The 16345-nt window shown below is 40.9% G+C and overlaps 1 protein-coding gene across 2 annotated transcripts in view; it reads right to left on the reverse strand.

Annotated features, from left to right (window-relative positions):
• Positions 1-16345, reverse strand: part of tgfbr3 (transforming growth factor, beta receptor III) — a 70642-nt gene that overhangs the window by 20908 nt on the left and 33389 nt on the right. For both annotated transcript variants that reach the window (XM_085450001.1, XM_085450000.1), the window contains exons 4-7: positions 11169-11306; positions 3456-3639; positions 1331-1493; positions 752-899 (exon numbers count right to left, since the gene is read on the reverse strand). In XM_085450001.1, coding sequence (XP_085306127.1) covers positions 752-899; positions 1331-1493; positions 3456-3639; positions 11169-11306 — 633 coding nt within the window. The remainder of the gene's footprint in view (positions 1-751; positions 900-1330; positions 1494-3455; positions 3640-11168; positions 11307-16345) is intronic.

Genomic DNA, 16345 nt, shown 5'->3' on the forward strand with positions numbered 1-16345 from the left:
GGTGTTGGTGATTCTCTTTCAGTTCAACTGGAATTGTTTTTTTTACTCCAGGAAAAGAGGAGCTCTAAATTCCAGCCTTGCAGCAATTGTGGTGGTTGGACCACGGCCAGTTGTGTATCGACATGATCTACAGTTAAACTATTCTTCTAAAGTGTGCATAGGTGTCATATTCTTATGGTTCCCGAGGGTCCTGAGACTTGAGTGGCAGTAATGAAGATTTAATATCAAAACTATATGCTCAAGCACACCGTTGATATGCACAAACCCATATTTCTCAGTAAGGTGTACACTGATATACTGTAGTAATTAGCCTCTGTTTGTCTTTTGTGTGTGGTGAGGAAGCCCGAAAGCCTGAATAAAGCGCTCCGCGTATTTCACATTATGATTGATGGGAAGCAGCTCTGGCCCAATACTGCAGCACGCCTGGCTCTGAAAATATATGATGCCCTCTTCACTCCAGCCTCTGGCTCTCTCAAAGTGATGACAATTCCTGGAGGTGCCACAATGACATTTCACAGTTCCTCCTAACCTGTTATCCCCACCCTGTCCCCCAGCGTGGACCAGGCGCCAGTTCAACACACATTTTTGCTGTGACAACTTCTTTGGCCAGCAGCGTAAAGTGTTGACATTTCTGTCCGCGACACCTACAGTGATATGTGATCAACTATATAAAATCATCCGTGATGCCTGGAGAGCAAAAAAGATATCATTTGATGGAAAGCCTTTGTCTCTTGTAATGCTGCCAACTTACCACCACATGCACATTGCCCGTCACATTGTGGACTTTGACGACCCAGTTCACAGATTTAGCGCATTTGAGCAGCAAGACAACGTCTCGATGTACCCAGGTACCTTCCTTCAGTGGCCGCAGATCAACTATGACATCCACCTGGAAAGCACTGCAGGAAAAAAGGAGAGAGAAAGAACAAATAATAATAGATGGTCAGGTCTACGTAATGTTACTGTGCCTTTGTCTGGCCAACTAATTAAAAAGCTGGAGGTATTCCCAGAAAAAAGAATGCAGACGTATGCAATACATAACAGATAACACCGCAGCAAGATACAACACATTCCCAGATTTTCTGTCTTTTGGGTGTACAGAATAATCACTCCACTGGGGAGTGAGGACATTATCTGGCAAACTGGAACGTTAGACCAAGTTTTGAAATCTCTTCCTCAAAAGAAAACCACTAAGTGAACATAACCCCCCTCCGCCTTCATGTTAGTTCCCATCCAAAATAAACTCCACAGAGATTATTGAGAGCATCCTGACCTCAAAAATAAACCGTGACAACATGTATTCTTGGCCTCTGCAGCCTTGGCTGCTCACCTGCTGGCGTTTGGGGCTTGGAGCTCAATGATGTGGACTTCTTTGTCTTTGTGGGGCACAGAGAGGACGCAGCCTTTTGATGTCTGTGGCTCCTTGTAGCTGCCCAGGTAGTTCAAAGACAGGAACTTGGAATCAATCTTGCAGGTGTCAGAAGACAGTGGATCTGAAAGTGGAGAAAAGTTTGTGTTACTGTTCAGAGGGGCTGTGAAACTATTTTGATCCTGCAAAGGAGAAATATAGCTTCTGGTACTTCTCTACCACAGAGAGGTCAGAGCCTGATGTCAACAACAGAACAGCAACCCCTGCTCTAGTGACGAATTCAACGTCCTGCTCACGAAACCTTCGGAAGACTGAACATTTGCTTTAACCCAGCTGTTCCCATCTACAGCAGAGTTGCTCTTGTAACCCTGCAGCTACTATTCGCAGCACTAACAAGGCCCTGGGTTGTGCGCCCAACGAGGTTGCCCTGGTTGGCATAATCTGTCTTGCCATCAACAGGGAAATTAGATTTTATGTGGGAAATCTTAGCAAGATGTTTTACCAGAATTCTTTTGCAATAACAGGACAATAATATTCATGCTCAGTCATCAAAACTTCTTGTGTTTTTTCCTTCAATTTCACAACAGTTCAAAAAATTCATTAAGATGAAAAGTTGTGCTCATTCTCAGCACAACGGGAAAACACAGACAGATGCTTCCTTATTTGGCAAACAGAACTTTGGACAGAGTGTAAACTGAAGGCTGGCACCTTCCTCTCCGGAACTCTTGTGGCACTTAAAGAGCTGAGGAGAGACCTTGAGTGTGGGCATGCTAGAAAGCAAAGTGAGGATCTCTCCATCTTCATGAAACACTTCTGAAGATGTGAAGGAGTGGAAATCTACAGCTCTTTACTTGAAGTAAACATCATGGCACTCTGAGGTTTTGCCAAACCACAGCCCCTAATGACACCAGCCAAGAGTGTGAAGGCTGAGCAACCTCTCCGCTCTCCACAGAAACTAACAAAACACAGAGAGAACTTACTTAGTGGAGCCATTAATTTCTTTCTGGACACAAGCTTTGCTCTATATTCATGTAGTAATAGATTCTCATTAAAAACAAGTTATCTCGTCTGAGAGCTGATGAAATGCAGAGTCGGATGTGTTGTCTGTTCACAATGTGAGAGCAGAAAATAAAGAATTGTAATTCTGCATCTTGAACATGTGTGAAAATCAATCATAGCCACCCTGGAGACTCCTTCTGTGCTCTTCACTTGAGAAACCCTCCTCCCTCAACTTATTGAAAAAACCAGAAAGAATTTGTCTAATTCTTTCTAACCTCATCTTTCCCTCCTAACTTTTTTCTTTCCTGGTAAAACTACCACCTATTCCCCCAACTACAGAATATGACACCTTGCACCTTGTTAAAAAATGAAAAGCAGTACTGTGTGTTTGTTTGGCTTCACTATAAAGTCTTCTGGTGTATTAACAGCAAAGTAGCAACTACTTTAGTGTCTGTAAGCCCCAAAATTCAGTAAGTCAAAGTACTAAACTCATCATTTTGGCTTCGTAGTTCAGCTGCCATAACTTTTGTTTTACAGCTACATTTTTCATTTCTTGTCAAACACAAAAACCCTTGCACTGTCGATAACTGCAGAGTTGTTGCTGACAAACGTCTATGTGTGGGTTTTTTTGTTTGCTTGCTCTGATACAAGGCTTTTAAGTTTGAAATAAGGATGATAAAAGCGTGACATTTCCAATTTAAATGGGATCATTTTTTTGTCTTGTAGAGAAAGTACTTGCCTATATATGTTTGTTTTTTTAATGTATTGGCTTTATTCTGAACCCAGTCATTTTTAAAGATGTTACAATGTTACAGAAATACAACCATTTTTGTTCTGGGTTCCAAGAACTCTTGAGGCTGTAAGCAAGCAAAACTTAGGAATACCACAGGCGGCCTGTTAAAAAGTGTGAAAGGGTGACTGTCTTTTGAGGGAAGGAAAATCTTTTTCTAGCGTAGTGCATGTAAACCTCTAGCCTGGGCTAAAACACAAAAGCTAAGTAAAGTTATGAAAGCTAAAGGGGAATGGGGTGGAGGAGTGCCTTGGGGCCCAGAGCTATGTTTGGGAATGTTGGGAATCTGGTGCACACCTTCTCCGACTTTGATGTAGATGTCTTGAGTCATCTTGAGCTCAGAGAAAGAGGTGACTGCCCTGTACTTCTTCTGGGCCCAGTTGAGGAGTTGCTCATTGCCGTGGGGAAAGGTCTCTTGCTGTATGCGGGTGAAGAGGGAGAAGTTTTCCGGCTTAAACCTGACCTGTGAGCCCATAGATACCTGGAGGAGAAGAAAAAAAGCAGGAGTGTAAGGAACAAAGGAACTGTTGGGATAAAACGTTACCTGCTCTATATAACGTGTTTTCTTCAGTTTTTTCAGCTTTCCTCACGTCCAACTCAATTTCAGAGAAAATGTTTTCTGTTAAAAGTGTTTCACTTGTTGAGAATTACATGCACTTCAATGTTGCTCATTCTTATTGCGTCACAAAAATATAAACTGTAAAACACAGCAAAGCACTAACTCTTTAAATACGATTGAACTTCTCACTTTTTTGCAAAGCTTGTACAAGTATGCTCAGGATATTTCTACACATGTTCCTCTACACAACCAGGTGTCTGGTTTCCAGTGTAGTGCGTCATCACAAATGTATAGTTGTGTTTTAAAGTGGCCACAAGGGGCTACAGATATCCCACGAGGGACAACACATATCTTTGACACACACAAACCAAGAAGGCAAGCACATTTACATATTAAAAACAGAAAATACAAACTTTTTCAGGAAAAGACCACCTTTGCAACTTACTGGAATTCAGAGCTTCATTTCAAAGACATAAACATTCACATACATATTTACTGAAAGCCTACCAAACATCCAAATGAATCCTAGCGCACGGTCTAGACAGCCCACCTCCTTGTTTTTCTTTCCTCCAAGGTATATTATCTGTATGCATGAGCTGAGACAGTGCTGGCAGGTGCAATTGAAACAATAAATCCATTTGAATCTGAGAAATAATACGTCAGACCACTTCTCTGTGATGAGTTTATGAAGTTGTCCCTAAATTGCAATCATGCTTCAATGATAACAGAGTAATATCCCTTCTGACTGTTTAGGCTTTTCAGACATAACTTTTCAAATCTCCACATGCACAACATCTGTCTGACCTCTGGACGCTCCTCTCAGTGTTCCTGGCATTGTCACCAGAGGCTGTAAATACTGCTGCCTAGGAGACAGACATTGTCGAAGAATTCAGGTTGACTTTATTTTTAGTGTGTTTACTACAGTAAGAAGCAACAGAAAGAAAGATGGCGAAGATGAGAGGGGTGGTGCGCTAAGCTGCCGGGGAGGGGCCGGGGTATCCTTGCCAAGCTCAGCAGAGTTTATCAGTTTAATTGCGGGAATACAACCATAATTAGTCGCAAAGAATTAGAGGGGAAAGCCTGAAAGCCAAATTAGCTCCAGGCCTTCCAGAGTGCTGGAAACCTCAGGAATTTGAAACGGGGAAGTGAGACACCCACTCTGGGCTTTAACAAACTCTCTCTCTCTGCTCGGCCTCTCTCTGCACGCCTGGTAGACCAAAAAGTGCTGGAAACCAAAGTGTAGTTTCTTAAATGGCATTTATAAATATAAATATACTGTACTGCGTACTGTTTACATAAGCTGTCATTCAGTTCTCTGGTGCTAGTTTCGTTGCTGGTGTACTTAAACAGGGTGCTTTAGTTAATCCATTTTGCTTATTCTCATGTCAGGAAACTCTGGAAAAAGATCTTAAAGATGATTGCATTGTATCCATGTCCTTATAGGGCTGTAGCATGGACTGTATATATTTTGAAACCCAACATCAACAATTTGGCTGCAACCATGTTTGTCTTTTGGAGCCAGAAGTGACCGTATTTGGTCGAGTTGTTGAACTGCTAAGTTATCGGTTAATCCTAGCATGCCTAGTTAGCAAGCTGCTTCTAAAAAGTGTGTAGGTGCAACACAGTGACACATAGGGTTAAATAACCTAAGGCACTAGAATTTCACTCAACAAAACCAAAGCATAAACGTTCTGTGCTACACAGTCTGCCATATTATTTGTTAGATATTTCCATTGAAAATATCCCAAAAGACACAAAAATTGCACAAACTGGTAGGGAGGGCCCCGTTCAGTGACGTAAATTAGTGTAAAGTGGACACTGTAGGAAGTGAGCTTGTGAGGCTTTCGATGTTGGCTTCGTTTTTGGGCTCCAGCGGTTCCCGACTGAGCTGTAGAAAAGAAATACTTGTGAAGTAAAATTGTCTCTACTCTCGGGTGGAGATCTGTTTTAACAAAGTGCTGCCATACTGAGTTCTCTGTAATGGTGTCAGTTATTTGAAGCTGAGTCACAGTAAATATATTAGACTACCAAGCTGGGGAAGTCAAAATTTGCATGTTTCAACAGGAAGTCTGATGTTTCAGCTTCCAAAATTATTGGATCAGTTCTGGAGGCTACTAATGTACCACTCTTTTTCTGATTATAGTAACATGAGCAAGAAAATCGAAGTTTAAAGACATGACTGCCCTGAATAGAGAGACATTTCTCAAATTTTGCAGTTGTTAGAAATTAACTTTAGACCTCTGGCACTGACATACATGCTTTCATGTTCATAATGGTACTTTTAGTCAACCATGTTACTGAAAGTGGTTACAGTTGGAGAGATTAAATCGTTTTTTTTCTTGTCATTTCTGCTGCCCTCTTAAAAAAGAAACAATCTTATTCTCTATTAGATTTTTACCTGGATAAATAAAGGATTCCAGAAAGCTGATTCTGGTCATCTGGTCATTGCATTTTCAGTGTTTTCAATGAAGGATATATTAAAAATCATGTAAGATAAAAGCACATCTGCCAGTCCTGAAGATCCCAAACATTTAACAGTATATTTCCGGCTCTTTCTGCCTGTATGGATCAACATGTTATGGCCATATGTGGAGCAAAAGGGAGACAGCATGCCAAATGTTTGAGATCAATTATCACGAGCTGCGTTCTCACTGAGCAACACCCTTAGTCTGGGAAATTGCAAAAAGCTGTTTGGAAAATAAGAGGTGTTGCAAACACAGGAGGGTGATGGAAAGTGCAGAATGAGTTGATGGATATTATGAGCATGCAATAACTCTCTGATATTAATGTGATAAATGCTTTGGTGGCTGATTTGATCTTCTCTTACTCAATGAGATACTGCTCTCTGCAGATGTGTTCCTGTGAACTGGCAGGCTCTGTTGTGGAGAAAACAATACCATATGTCTCAGCGCCACTCTGGAGCGTTCCTCTGCCATTACTGTCTCCAAATAAAAACACTAGTGGCTACCCATGGTTTCCATTGGTGATTACAGTGAGGAGGGAGCTCAAACTATGAGCCTACAAATAATGAAAGAAATACTAGAGTGAAAAGGCAAAGTTTGGCAACCAGGCAGTGGACAACATACATGCCAACAGCTTAAACAGTGTTGTTCCATGAAAAGTCATAAAACATTTGCTCCAGATCAAGCCTTTCAAGCGAAGATGCAACACAGCTCAACCTCAAACCCACAAGAAGAAATATATGCATTTGGCCACAAAGTCAGCAAAGCACACTTTGCAGATGTCTCACTTCCAATCATGGTGTCCCTTGGTAAAATAAAATTTGGCCTTTATTCAGTGTTCATATTTCATGTCAGTTTAGAAACGCAATGATTCCCACCTGCAGGTGATTGACAAAAAGCACTGTGGAAGGCATGTTTTACAACAAAAGTCTGGCATTTTAAAAGCCATCGGAGTCCAGTGGCCAACAGTAACAGTGTGCTCAACATCTCTGAAGCTTTTCCAGGCAGCCCATCTGTGTCCATGGAGCCCTGAGCACAGGGACCAGGAAACAAGGACTGGCAGGTCTGATTCAGAGTCCTGTTAGTCGCAGGAAACAGCCTCTCCAGTGGAAAGGCAAGTGAGGGAGGTCTGGCATAGGGTTTCTATTCTGAAGTGTTAAGTCCAAAACCGACTTAACTTGACTCTTTGCTCTCACTAAAGCAACATCTCAACTCCTTTCTAAAGCAGAAAGAGTGGAAAGTTCCTTAATGTGCTGACCTTTTTTTGCATCAGTGGTCATGGTCAGTTGTCGTTTCATGTGCAGTACCAGAAACGAACCTTTTCTACCTCATTAAAGGCGTGGATGTCAAAGAGCCCTGTGATGAACCTTTCCAGGGTTTACTCCACCTTTTGACAAGTGGTTAGGGAAAAAAATGGATGAAGGTAAAAGCATAAAGCAGGTCTGACCAAACATCGATTAGAATTAGTTATGACAGTTATTGGAGATGACGAAGATGAATACCAATTAACAGTTAGGAGAAGACTCAAGCAAGATGTTGAGTTGTATTTCAGTTTTGTGGCATGTTAAGGAGGTGTCACTGTGGAGAGAACCTGAGAAGATCCGGGACTTCTTTGGGCAATGTGCAGCAGTCAGGCTGGTGGATAAGATACCAACACTGCCAGAGGGCTCAGTGCTGCCACTCAAACAGAAATACTTAACACCTAATTCAGCAGGGGCCCCTGTAGTCAGTCAAAGCCATTAGTTCGGCCTACAGTGTTTAAATTCCCTTTATCTCTTTTCAGCTCGCTCAAAAGCTGCTATTATGTGTCGGACAAATATTTTACTAAAGTGCAAACAAGAGAAAGCTGACGCCTCGGTTTGGTTGGGTCTAAAATGCTTCAATTTAATGAATACTGTGAATTAAGTCAAAGATGTAAGAATACATTTTATCATTTAAAAAGAAAATTCAATAAAAGATATTGTTAATTGGAGATTAAGCTGAAGTTATTAAAACCTTGCCAACATGGTTACACTCACAGCATTAGCTCTGCCTCGAAGTTTTCTTTAAAATGATGGTTTTCAGCTGCTGTCTGTTCGCCACCACTGACAAGGGAAGATATTTAGTGTGATGCTGACCTGCTGGTCTTTGCAGAAACACTCATCTCACTGGCCACACATTATCAGAGCTTAAGAAAACACAAGCTGGCCAGATGCTCATCCATCTGTATGAAATGCATCCGTTTCTTTCTGACATGAGAACATTTCCATTTGTACAGGAAATGATAATTAAAAGGGCTGTTTAGCACTCAGGCCTAATATCCTAATGTAGTAAATTTCTCTGAAAACTATGATCCCACTCAAGGACAAACAGATCCCATATTGGTTAGTGAATTTTAGGAACTTCAAACATGTCTGTTAATGCTTTATTTAAAAAAAAAAAACAGATTTTCTAAATTTCTCTAAGAATAGAAGAAACCTTTCTAGGATACACGATGAGTAAAAACAAAACCTTGTCAGCTAACTATGTAAACACTTTATTGTACAGGAATCACTCTTGATGCAGAGGTGATGAGACCTAATATGACTCTGTGATGAAAGTCCCTGTCACACAAGCCTATAAGGTTTCATAAGATCTAGCAGAGGCCTATTAATACTCAGTGAATTACTGTTCTAAATGTCAACCAGGCTGGGACACACAGAACATTTTATTGGAGTACGTAGTTCTTAAAATTAGATATGGAGAGGTGACAAATTAAAGGAAAAGAAGTTTGTTTCAAGACATGACTGAGCCTTTACGGGAGAACCTCTCTGTTGAAAGTTGTAACATAATACACAAGTGGCATTGTCTCTAAACCAGTTTTCAGTAGTAAGAACACATATGAAGCAGACTATGCTCTGCTGTGTGCTACATGTGAGACAGGGTACTTGAGGACAAGCTAATTCTCCAGATACTGCCCAATGTTCATGAGTGAAGACAGCTTTAGCTGTTATGTGCCCTTGGCCCTCTGGTTATCTGTAAATCAGACTCTATAATCCATCCCTCATAATTTGTTCACTCTTTATTTAGATGTCTCTGGTCTGGTCTAATGAGCTGGAAGCCAATAAAAGAGAACAGGAAGCTTGTTCCTCCTCTTTCTTCTTCGTCCGTTTAATTCTGATGTTAGGTTAGATTTTGCGACCATTCCAAGGCTCGTCTCAGTGAATTTGATGCTTTCTGTTGATTTTGGCTGGCTAATCACTTTTTTTGTTTGGGAGTAATATTTGATTACGGTTAATATTTTGGGTTTTTTGCTTTTGTTGTTGTTGCTGGATATGTTAAGCATCGTGCATTTGCTTGTGTGTTTTACAGTGGGTTATGTTGGACAACTTTTGTATACACCAAGTGGAGTCTATAAAAGCTGAAATGCATTTAGCATTTAGCAACTGGTTCCTAAGGTTATTACCAGTGTTTTTATGATAGCAGTGGAGAGTGTCTAACATGTCAGACTCAAACATTTCACATAGGTTTTCCACCAGTTTGAGAAATGATAAAAGCAAGATTAACATCATTCTCAAACTTTTGGCAAACTATTCATTGACTGGGGGATTATGATTCTGGAAGATACAACATCTATCAGGATACAAGTCTGCACTGGATAAAAGTGATGACCCACTTTATTGACTTGTAGTGACCCTTTCCTGTAACAGGGCCAGTAGACTGAAGCGCTGCCAGCAAAAAGCTCCCAAAGTCACTGGATCCTCTTGCTGTCCTTGTGTTATGCGCCTGTGCGTAACACAAGGCTTTTGCCATTTGTCCGTATTCTCCTCCATATCACATTGGCTTTATGGGAAGATGTTTTGAGCTTAAGAAGTAAGCTTGAAAACTCTCAACCACATATGGAAATAATTTGCGTACCTGATGCTGCATTCTTGCACAATGCTTTGGTGTTAACATAGAAATTGAAAAATGAATACTTCTGGGAAGCCAGCAATACAGAAAAGCCTTCAGCTCACATGAATGCAAAGCGAAGTTTTCATAGTTATATAGCACAGTGAAGCCACAGCTACAACAGAGACCACAGCTACAGCGGAGGCTTCTGGGTTTCATTTCGCACTGATTTTCTCATGTGATACACGGGCTTTGAACAAGAGCACTGAAGCAGTGCATTTTTACATTTTTATTAAGTTTCCCAGAGAGGCCCCCTGGTACCTTCACTAAATATGGCTGACTCCCCAGGGGACCTGGCTCCAACTTCACTAAGATACCCTTCACTAAATCTTTGCCTCTTCCACCCGAGTCCTAAGAAAAACTTCAGTCTGCAAAGCAAGAGGAAGAGATCTTGTAACAAATAAAAGTTACATTTGTAGAAAGAAAAACACAGGATTTATCAATATTATATACTTGCTTGCAAACCAACTTGTACGACAATTTCAACAAAATCAGTAGACGAAAGGATAAAGTTGGTGAAGCTTTAGTGCTACAGTTTTTGGTACCACACCTTCACCGCTGAGGGGTTTTTTGTGATACATGGATACACCCAGTGTCATATGAACAGCAGCCAAGCTATCAACAGGACTGTGTAAAGAAGGGTGGGGGACACGACTCGGTGGATGTCGAGCATGAATAAAGCTGACGAAGCAGATTGTGTTAGATAAATACATTTTGGCCCATTTATGAGCGTAAAAACAACCTCTTACAGCTGCATCCTGTATAAGATAATGTGAGTCAAACTTCCGCTAAATACTTCCAAAATTATATTACGACTAAAGAATCCACTGCACCAGATGAAACATTATGCACGGCTCTACACAAGCTATGACTGCACATGCGCGTTGACCAGATGTGCCCCCAAAACATTGGAAACCTCCCTTTGAAGTGCAGAACGGCCTCCTCCGCAAATTTACATCGCTTCAAATATGTTACTCATAGAAAAGGCTACTGAAACGGTAATGCGGTTTAGCCTGTGAGGAAATGAATACACAGTTTTAGGAAGCAGGACTTAAAGGATTTTTTGTGTTCTGGACTCACATAAAAGGTATGTTGGATGCGCAGAGCCAGGTTCTCTGTTTTGACATTCCAGATCAATGGTTGGGGGGAGCTGAGCACGAAGACCAGGGGCTTCTGGTGGTGCAGCATTGACTGGATGGGCTTCAGATGTAAGTCAACCTGGCAAGAGCAAAAATAAAGGGAGGGGAAAAGGGGAAAAAGAAAGAGAGAAATTAGCGCCCTGTTACCACAAGTATATTGAGGAAGTGAGAAGAGTAAAAAACACAAATCCTACGAGATCAGTCAGAGTACATAACATGATCTGATTTCACACAGCTGAACTGGGCAAATGTCAAAGCTTTGATATTCTCATGTTCCGTTTTGTATAAGCATTAATATCAGGCAACTGCTACTAGTCTGGTGAAAATCCAGCTCTGTTATGATGTAAATTGTTCTACGTTATCTAGCTTTGTGGTTGTTTATGTACTCACTTTGCTGATAAACTTACAAAGACGGCGTGCTGTGTTCTCCCTAAAAGGCACTTGCTTAGCTCTGATATGTATCCTCAGAGGGCTCTTAACTTTCACACAGTGGAGTCTTCACGGGGAAAAAAATAGTAAGTGGCGGGTCCCTGTAACCATCTCTACAGCTTGCAACTATGCCTTTTTTTCAGACTCCCATTAAAATAGATTTTCACAGTCTGTTAGTGAGATGGCGAAAACAAACGTGTGTGTTTTGGGACCTTAACTGATGTTTCTCGTTTCTAGTGTTAGCCTTCACTTACGCCAAAGTGAGTCAGGTGGTTCAAAGTGCGAGACTTAACCCAAAATCATCTCAGGCAAGGGTCTGGCTTTCCATCATTTTCTTTAAATTGTACTCAAACTGAAAAACACCAACTTACTAACAAACTGTTAAAATTCTCTATTGTTGTCACTGATGAGAACTGACACTCTCGGGGGGTTCAGAGGTCTGTCTGACACTCATCTTTAAACTTCCTCCTCTCTGTATTCACAGACTAATCAAATCAGCTCCATTCTGTGTGTCAGCAGTAAAAAGCTGTAAATCACTAACTGAACCCACAAGGACTCATATTTTAGGATCTAAACAACACCACAATAAGTTAATTATTCACAGCTCAGCACAAGATCAGCTTTTGCTTTTGAACTCAAAATATAGCTTTTGTACTTCAATAACAGAACAAATGAGCTGAAAACAGAGTGATGGTGATTAAAAAGCAAGTTGACAGGTTATTATTAGCAGTGCTTGAATTAGTGAAAAACAGGCTGAGCATTAAGTTGCTCAGATGTGGTTATGGAGTGCGTATTATCGAGACAGAGATCTACACGCTATAATTGAAACCGTTAACATTTTCTGCTACACTCATATGTTTTCAGTCACTACAAAACGTATTTGCAAACACTGCAGTACTCATTTAGATGGATTTATTAATGGAAAAAGTAAACAGTTTGTTATAGGTTCTGAACCAGACTAAATACTGAACAGAGTACAATATCCTTTATCCCTTTAATATTGTTTTACATTTGCTCTTGCCAAGTTGATATTTTACGGTCCATGCTTATTCCCGGGGTGTCAAACACTGGAGTTTTGTCAAAACTGCTGGCCTTTATGGCACATCTGCGACACATCTTCCCTTCCAGCTTGTCGTTTCAAAGCTCAGTACTGGTAAAAGCGCCTCCGTGCCACATTTAAGCCTAATTTTTCAACATGCAGCCTCAACCAAGCTGGTTTTAGCACGGTTTTAGCGACCAAGTAGCATTGTGTGCCTTCACCTAACCAGCAAGAAGAAGCAAAGTAAAAAAAAACAAATAAATTTCTGCTATCACATTTTCAGACCTGCTCTATCATAAATAGAGCAGAACATCAATGGTAGGTAAAGTAATTTATCAGCAGTAACTGTTGACTATGCTGTATGCTGTCATAAATTTGGGGTGGTCGAGTAGGTTGTGATATGAAGCATTGAGCAGGTTGTTTTCTTGGCCCACCCCTACAGCATTATCCTCCTCTCTGACTCCCTAAGTGGCCACTGATTCACAAAAAGAACATCACGTTGTATTCAATAATATTCAGACTAAGCTTACAGATTTCAAGCACTAAAGGGATGGTTTCCAAGGAACTTACATACAACTACATTTAAATACAGTCATTGGAGCTTGAAAAACAAGCTACAGCAACTGTGCAATATATGAAAACACTTTTCACTTTTGAATGTCTTAATATATGCAAAACTTCTGTATTATTAAATTAAAAGCTTGATTTGGTAATTTTTTTACAGTGAAACTGGAAGTGTTTGCCGAGGAAACATTACAGGAATCTTGGGAAAGCATAAACAAGAAGCAACCGCACCATTTTATCGGAATACTTTCACACACAAACAAGATAAGACTGTGATCGCACTCGAAGCACATCCTCAAAGCCAACTTCGAGGAAGAGTCCCCCAAGGTGCCAAAAACATACAAAGATTTACAATTTATTTCAACGAGTAAAGATTTGTTTTTCAATGTGCTTCCTCATGTTGGACAAAGCTGCCACTTATACCAAAGGTTGACTTTTGTTTCATTATCATGTAGACTATAATAACTGTGCCAAATGATATCTTCTTTATCGAGAAGTATGCAGTTAATGAACAGGCTTTTTTTTTTTTTGGCATTTCTCTTTTTTCTGTTTCCATTTGATCCATTTGTCACTAAAACAAGAATTCATTGTAATCTGATGTATTTTTGAAGCCATGCAGCATTCTAGACTAACATATACCTCAGCACAGAAGGAAAGTCTGACTGTCATTTTCTGAAGTACAACGATGTGTCACTGTGATGATTCATGAAGTCATTTAACAAGAGATACTAGCAGAACAAACAGAGTCAGCATCAAAGTCCAATTATCATTCCTCAACAGATGTAAGCCCTCAAGGAGAGTAATGCAAACCAGAATGTTCAGTTATGTGGTCCATGAAAGTGTTGCAAAAATCGTTAAAACGTCCCTATGAGACAAGGAAATGGAAGAAATTACTAAACACTTATCTATGAGGCAATCTGGATGGTGATCCAAACAAACAGATCAGAGATTCATCGCTCTCTCTGTCTCACTATTTTTCCCCTTTTTTTCATATTTGCTCCCCCCCACACTTAATCCAGACACTGGAAAAAGCGACTGTATTGCTCCTTTGAGGATAACAACAACCAAGATATAATCATACCTGGCTTGGCTCTAAGAGCCTGGCTTCAATAGATGGAAGAAGGAGGTAGAAAGAAAACGAGAGTCGGGGAGAGTTGTAAAAGATGAGGAATTTTAAACCCAGACAGAAACTTTTCCAGAAGACGTGAGTCACCTGCAAACGCAGGCATAAACAGAGCTCCAAGAAGAGGAAGTGCCAAGAGGCGCTAAGGGTGAAAACTGTGGTGATTATTATCTTTTTTTTTTCCAAGTTTAATGAGAAAACAGCATTAATAAAAATCTAAACCCTTTCTGGGTTGCACAATGTAAGCAATGATGAGGACTCAGCAGCAGCTGGTGTGCATCTCTGCCCACAGAGTTGTGTTCGTCAGGTCTGGTAAGGCTAGTGGGCATAGCAACAGACCTTGTCAAGCAGCCAGGGTGTGGAAAGAAGAGGTGCAAAAGCACCAGGCATCAAAGTACCTCTTGTGGTGTTTGTAAGGATCAGGTTGCGCTGAGTTGTCCTTGATGGAGGCAGCTACCTTCGGAGAACCCTGCAGGGTGTGCTCGGGACAGGAGGCCACGGCACGGCTGATTGATTATCAGGAGCCTGGCACAAGGATTTAGGGGTGCAGGGTCCATTACAGTTAAGGGGGGCATTTGCCAGCAGCCACGGATGGAGGCTTGTCTCGGACTATCACGTTACTGAAATTAAACTCCACACAAGGGACGACAGCTGTAGCAGGATAAGCCGTCACGCAGCATACCATTAGTGGTGGTAGCATGTGTAAACAATGGAAATGTGAGGAAAAAAACAACACAGCATCAACTTTAAGCTCTAAATCAGCTCCAACAACAAACACAGCGCCAACTACAACAAAACCGAAAAAAAACAAAACACAAATCACAGACAAGCTTTTGTTGTATAGCAAAGCCACATGGTTAGATTTAGATCCTACTGATGCCTGTGACACTGAAACGGTAAAGGGTGATTTGTTTGTCCTGCTTTGAGCATGCATTTGCAATTCCAGGACCTTTCAAGCCAACTTAATTACACAATGTTTCAAGAGTGCTTTATAAAGGCTGTGCATCAACATTGTAATGAAATACTTTCACCATCAAATATTTTGCATAGCCGTGTAAACCTGCACCCTGCAGTTAGAGCACACTATCACTGCGGCTCAGTGTCCTTGCAGGAAAAGGGAGTTTCCTTTATTGACAGAGCTAATTAAATGCCTGATGAACCCTAGTGATTCTGAAAAAAACCCAAAACATCCTTTAATTATCTGAAAAGTAAGACTAATCTGGGAACACACTCTCCCACCCAGGAAATAATAATCAGCTTCAGAAAAACAGAAAGAAAGCACAGCATGTATCACATGACATGAACCATCATCACTAAAATCCAAGAGTATATACAAAAAAAACAACAACGACATACACAAACTGTGGCTAAACCCCATACCACAACATTTTTATAGTTGAAAACATAGACAACAAACTCCGAGAACTGCCTGGAACCAATCATACTGTGTTATCTGATGTGTGCGTATGTGCGTGTGTCTTGTCAGTCTGGATCTTGGTTCTTTCCGGATCACTGAGGGTGTACAGAGAGAAGGGAAGCTCAGGCAAAGAAGCTCAGAGATAAAGGAGAAGCGGACCAAAACCTGTTGACCGCTCTTATCAGCGCCACCCACATATTTGAGAGAGATGGTGATGCTACCTGGAGCCTTCCTCCTAAATGTGATGATAATCAGTCTGTACTCAGCTAAATGCAAAGCTCCAAAGAGGGAAAAAAAAACCCTGAAAAGACGCTGAAGTGAGACAGGACGCCTGGATAGCAATCTTTTAGTGATATGACACAAAAGCAGGACATGTTGAAGTAAATAACACAGCACTGAAGGTGGGGAGAGGGGAGCACAGGGTCAGGAAGAAAAAAACACTAGATTAGAGATGCAGTGAAATCAAAAGCATATTTAGCTGTATATCGCGTCCTGTGTTTTGTTTGGACTATGTTCCTTTTTGGGCAATTTCCATTTACCAAAAAA

This window comes from Copadichromis virginalis, linkage group LG23 (assembly GCF_057382275.1).
Source record: "Copadichromis virginalis isolate Kocher_CV1m ecotype Utaka linkage group LG23, C_Virginalis_male_GT1.1, whole genome shotgun sequence".
NCBI classification, from domain to species: Eukaryota; Metazoa; Chordata; class Actinopteri; order Cichliformes; family Cichlidae; genus Copadichromis; species Copadichromis virginalis.